Genomic DNA, 6,371 nt, shown 5'->3' with positions numbered 1-6,371 from the left:
CCAATAATTTTTGTCTTCGTTAGATTTTATCCTATTTTCATATTAAGTCTGTATGATACATTGGATTAACTCATTTGAATGCGAATTGCACACTGCTACAGACATTAGACAAAGTTCAGTTTCACATTTCATTTATGGTTGTGATGTTCTTTAAAGCATTTTTTATTTAATTGAAACTTTGTATTTAATTGAAACTTCTCTGAGAGCATTATTAAAAACTCATTTCACATCACCTTATTCTATGTGCGCAACATTTTACTATTTTGTGTAATTATGCCGCTATTTCAGTTAGTAAGTGTGTGAAATTAGTATTTCATTTTGTGTGTGAATTGTAAGACTGACTTGAGATAGGGAGGAACCAGGTTAGCTTTTTGTATTGGAAATTTGATAGTGATAATAAAGAGGACTCTTGGGTTATGCATCTTGGCTGTTAAAAAACTCTTGGACAACATGTAGTGCAAACTTACTCTTTTGAATAATGTTTTAAGAAGTTAACTCTTCACTCTGTGGTTTTAAAGCTACAAATGAGTTTAATGATTTAAATATATGGGGCAATAAGATACTACAAGGTAAGTTCATTTGGGAGTTCAAGTAGGTTCATGACTTATTCTTTGCAACAGGACCAATACCATAGTATATTACAGTCTTATTTTTTATGCACCAGTATCAGTTATTTATCACATTTAGATTTCAGACAAATGAATTTCAAGTTTCTAAAGTAAGGAAAAATAAAAAATCTACATGGTTGTTTAAGAGAATTAAATTTGCATCATTAAACAGTCCCGAGTCTAATTTGTTCAGTTTTTTTAACTAATGATGACATTATAGATTATTAACAATATATAGAATTTAGTTAGACCTGTTTTTTAGGACCTATGGAGACAAACTTAACTGACAGTTTCTTTGGAATTAGAAGAGATGGATTTTTGTTCGGCAGAACTTTATAGGGGTTTTTACACCTTGGTGTTAAGGAATGTGGTTTTTAACACAGTGAATTTTGGCTTTCAGGAGGCTAATTAAATTTCTACATTTTCCCACAGCCTGAAAAAGGTCCCTTTTCATTGTTTTGTATAGTTAGAAAACAACAAACCACCAGTCAACATCTTTCTAGTTCCTTCTCAAATCCCAGCTGGGGGGGGGGGGGGGGCGTGTGTGTGTGTGTGTGTGTGTGTGTGTTTTCATTTCCTCCTGAGGTAATGTATAGTAAAACACAGTTTTGGTGTCGTTGAATTTTGTTTTGTTTTTTTAAGAAAATCTTTGAAAGTTTTGATGTCTGAAATTGATGTGTTCTGAGAGACTATCTTAGCTGTATTTTGGTGAGCTCTTTTGGGTGGTAGATGAGAATTTGCAAGATACCTTCTATTTCTGTGAAATCCACTCGCTGGTTTTGTTTAATTTAAAACTTTAAACATGATCATTCATACCAGTGATGTAAGAGCATGAACTTTGGTGATTTTAAGTTTTGGTTTGGATTTGTTAAAAAGAGATAAATGGATAAACATATACTTCACTAATTTTATTAAAGCAGAATTATACTTTTTTATATACTAAAAAATAATTTGATTTATTTGTTATTCCTTACATTGCTATTAAAGCTTTGCTTTTACACTCTGCTGTTGCTAGATTGTCCCATCACTTTTCTTTGTATTAACATTTCACAACTCATCACATTCTTATTTTTATTATTTGTTATTATAATGCTTTTTCTTTTTTTTCTCTAATCTTATCTGTCTTTTAAAAACTTGTTCTCTAACTTTGTTTTCCATTTTCTCTTTTTACTTTTTCCATACAGTGTTGTTACAGATCTTATAGCAGTCGGTTTAAAGGTAGGAATCTTTTACTATCCTTTCATAAGCATTTTTAAATTTTAGTTTTGGCATTTTTCCCATGGTGAAATCATGTCACCTGTTCATAAAATTATCTGTTTTACTGTGTGATAATAATCTTTTATATAGCTCCAAAATAAGTGCTTTCATAGCTAATGTTGGATTTTACATATTTATAAATAGAGGCTACAATATTATCTTGTATATCTAAAATGTGAACAAAAAGTTTAGCTCGAAGTTTCACATGAACTGTCACGGTGTGTGTTTCTTTTGTTTTCTTTTAGCAGTTAAATGCAACCTAGGTTCTGATTTCTATCATGTCATTTCTTATATTGTCTCTTTAATGTGCTTATGAATAATGAACAGCAGCTGAAGTTCCTACTGTGTCCTTGCTGCTTTACATGTATTTTCACTAATTATAATTTCTTCAAGGTAGGTATTAATATTCCCATTTCAGAGATGAAAAAATAGGTTCAGAAATTTTGTGTTCAAGGTGTGATGCACCAGAGTTCAAACCCATGTCTTCCAGTTCCAAAGCCTGACCTTTTTTTTTTTCATTATACCTAGCTGCCAGTATTGAGGGTTCTTTCTAAAGGGTAAACAGCAGGAGAGCTGGATAATTAGTATTATCACAGTAACAGTTTTTCTAAGTTATAAGTCATTTCAATTTTATCAAAGTTTTCTTATTTATTGGATTCTAAAATATAAATCAAGTAAACAGTGTTCATCAATATGAGGCTTTTAAAATATAAATGGGTATTTTAAGATTTCTTTTTGCAATTTGGTATTTGATATAGCTAAGTTGAGAACCTAGTTTTAGAAGCCACTTATAGTTTAGATCACTGTAGAAAATAAAATAATTCATGTTTTTATTGTATGTATTTTATGTAAAGTTGTTACACCACTTTATGTCCATCTTCTAGCCGTTTCCACACTTCTGCATTTGCACTTATTGGATCTGATGGTAGCACTCGTATTCTTAAAACACCTTAAAAGATAAGCATAAGTTTAGCATACAGCATTAGAGATTAACAATAGTATGTCCAAGATTGACATAATTGGGAACTACTTTTTATACTGTCCTTTGAAGTTGGTGGAGTTAGCTTGCTTTGGCAAACTGAACATATTTTATGAGTGGAAAATATATGAAGGAGTCTCCTTGGGCAGCATATGGTTTTTTTTGTTGTTATTTTGTCATAGATATTTAAGTCAGTTTCTCATTTGGGAATGATACTCAGAGATTAGAAACCGTAGGAAGGGATATTTAAAGTGAATGTTGTTTGGTCTTATCAGAAATGATTCTAAAGCTTATCTGAAAAAAAATGAATATATAAGATATTTTAAAAATTTACCATTTTGGAGTTGAGGAACTAGGCTTGAAGGATTGTCATGACTGTTTCCTTGTGGGGAAGAATGTATCTTGATGATTAAAAAAAAAAAAAAAAAATTTGAATGTTAGACACAGGAACTGGATTTGAATACATGATTTGGATTTCTGACTACCTGTTTTGAAGCAAGGACTTTGAAGGCAAAGATCAGATCCTACTCTGGGTTTAAAAAAAAAGATAAGCTGATTAGTTGATTCCCTAAGCAATCTATGTTTTTATAAACTTAAATACTGGAAATGTCTGTAAAATTATTCATTATGGAGAGATTTCTACTTCCTTCCTGGATCCCATTGAGGAAGTTTAGTTACCAAGTAAAAGGCGAATAAAGCTCATAGTTCATCTAGATTGTATAAAACAGTATTAGCAATTTAAATAAGTCCTTCTAGAATTTTAGTTACTTATATTTTTCTATTTGCTGTCTGAATATAATGATACAACAAATAGTTTTAGCCAGTGGCAAGAGTGGATTCAAGTTAGGCTCCGTAAGTTGCTTTCCTAGGTTCAAAAAAGTAATAAGGATTTCTTTTTTAAAGAATTGAAAATACCCTCAAATACGAAATTTATTTTAGAGAAAGAACCCTGAAATGTTTTTAGAGATCAAGTGATTCATTAGAATGTGTCATGAGGGCAGGGATTTTTTGATACTTTCTTCACCACTTTGTTTCCATTGTTTTCGGACATAATAAGATCTCCAAAATACCTGATTAATGAATGAATGCAAAAGTTGTCCCACAGCTAGTTAGGTGGCAAACTTATACTGGAATCCAAACCTTCTAATTTTGCTAGTGTTCCTTCTGTTAGTTACATACCATGGTGAGGAAGAATTGAATTCATTTCTTAGGTTGAAATTTTCTTGAAGACAGGTAAACATTTTCAGTCAGTTTAGGGCCATAACATATTGGAGATTTACTTACACATACTTGTGTACCCTAGGTGTTTTATGGTATGTTCAGCGTATCGGTTTTTGAGCCTTGTCTAAATTAGGCAAGAAAATTAGCTTTTGGTACTTCTCCTGAAATATTTATTCCTGTTATGTCGTACTTTGAAATGCTTTTAAAAGCAGAAGTAATTGCTATCCTTAATTTTCAATTATTTTAAATGAAGAAGCAACCAGGTGATTATGAGTGATTGGGCATGTTTCAAGAACTTGATTGTACTAAATAAATCAAAGTGTCAGCATTGTGGGTAAGGTAGCTTTTTGTGTATATACCTAAGAGTATTTAAAATTTTCAGTTTGTACTTTAATTATTCCTAGTTAGTTTATTTTAAATATTTCTCACACTCCTGGCTGTTTTTCAAAATGCAATAGTAGCTATTAAGACAAATGATTTTTTTTAAATGATGATCTTCCATATTAAACATGTTGCAGTATTTTCCTGGAGTGTCTTCCTCTTTTAGGTAATTAGATTATTATAGAAAAACTCACATGTTTAGGAAGGACTATAATTGGCTTCTAATAATTATCACACCTGTCAACTATATAGGAAAGAACAATACAGCATATTTAAATTAATTTTAAAGGTCAATTTTCTATTTGTTTGACCAAGGGGTAGCAAAGTATAGCCTACGGACCAAATCCAACTTGCCACCTGTTTCTGTAAATAGTTTTATTGGAACACAGCCATGCTCATTTGTTTTCATACTGTATGGCTCCTTTCACTATACAATGACAGAGTTGAGTAGTTTTAACAGAGACCATGTGACCACAAAGCCTAAAATATTTACTTTCTCAACCTTTACAGAAAAAAATTTGCCTACTGCTGAGCTTGAACTATAGAAAATAAGAAGGCCTTTGCTGGAAATCTTTTTTTCTCTTAAACTGAGTTGTAACTTACGTAGAATGAAATGCACAGGTTTTTTTGGGTTTTTTTTAAAGATTTTTATTAAAATATAGCTAACGTACAATGTGAGTTTCAGGTGTACATCACAGTTATTTAACAGTACCCACCTGGAACTATACACAGTTATTAACATATTATTGATTATATACCCTGTGCGAAAGAAGTGATCACTATGATAAGTCCAGCAACCATCTGACACTGTACCATGCTATCACAATATTATTGACTATTTCCTATACAGTATATTCTATCTCCAAGACTTACTTGTTTTAAATCTGGAACTCTGAACCTCTTATTCCCCTCTACCTCCCTCTCTTTTTTAACTTTTCAATTACAGTTGACATTCAGTATTATTTTAATTTCCAGTGTACACCAGAGTAGTTAAGACATTTACATAATTTATGAAGTGATCCCCCTGACTAGTACCCACCTGGCACTATACATACCATGTTTCCCAGAAAATAAGACCTAGCTGGACAATCAGCTCTAATGCATCTTTTGGAGCAAAAATTAATATATTAAAGTAAATAAGACTGAGTCTTACGTAATATATTATGATATAACATAATATAATATAATACGGGTCTTATATTAATTTTTGCTTCAAAAGATGCATTAGAGCTGATTGTCTGGCTAGGTCTTATTTTTGGGGAAACATGGTATATTCCTTCTGCTATACCCTACATCCCTATCACTACTGTGTAACAACCAATTTGTACTTCGTAATCCCTTCCCCTTTTTCTCCGACCCCCAACCCCTCTCCCATCTGGAAACATTCAAAATGTTCTCTGTATCTAAGAGTTTGTTTCTGTTTTGTTTATTTTGTTGTTTCGATTGTACTTGTAAGTGAAATCATATGACACTGTCTGACTTACTACACTCAGCACAATGCTCTCTAGATCCATCCATATTGTCACAGATGGCAAGATTTCATTCTTTTTTACGGCTGAGTAATATTCCATTGTGTGTATTTGAACCATCTCTTTATCCATTTATCCATTCAGGGACACCCAGGTTGCCTTCATATCTTTGCTGTTGTAAATAATGCTGTAATGAACATATGGATGAGAACGTTCTGTAGAAGTAGCATTGTGGGTTTCTTTAGATAAATACCCAGAAGTGGGATTACTAGGTCCTTCTTGGTCTCTTGTTATAATCTTTTTTTTAAAGTCTATTTTGTCTGGTGTAAGTATTGCTGCCCCAGCTTTTTTTGTTGGTTTACATTTTCATCAAATAACTTTTTCCATCCCTTTACTTTCAGCCTGTGTGTGTCTTTCGATCTGAAGTGAGTCTCTTTTAGGCAGCTTATGTAAAGG

The 6,371-nt window shown here is 32.0% G+C and overlaps 1 protein-coding gene across 7 annotated transcripts in view; it reads left to right on the top strand.

The window, feature by feature from the left end:
• The window catches only part of PTBP3 (polypyrimidine tract binding protein 3), a 99,680-nt gene that overhangs the window by 1,293 nt on the left and 92,016 nt on the right, over nucleotides 1-6,371 (top strand). For 2 of the 7 annotated variants that reach the window (XM_019749547.2, XM_019749546.2), the window contains exon 2: nucleotides 1,793-1,826. The exons of 4 other annotated variants lie outside the window; for them this stretch is intronic. In XM_019749547.2, coding sequence (XP_019605106.2) covers nucleotides 1,793-1,826 — 34 coding nt within the window. Of the gene's footprint in view, nucleotides 1-1,792; nucleotides 1,827-6,371 lie in introns of those variants that run through there. One more of the 7 variants, XM_074330838.1, reaches the window with a different exon arrangement.

The sequence above is a fragment of the Rhinolophus sinicus genome, linkage group LG04, assembly GCF_036562045.2.
Source record: "Rhinolophus sinicus isolate RSC01 linkage group LG04, ASM3656204v1, whole genome shotgun sequence".
NCBI lineage: Eukaryota > Metazoa > Chordata > Mammalia > Chiroptera > Rhinolophidae > Rhinolophus > Rhinolophus sinicus.
This window is presented reverse-complemented; position numbering and strand designations above follow the sequence as displayed.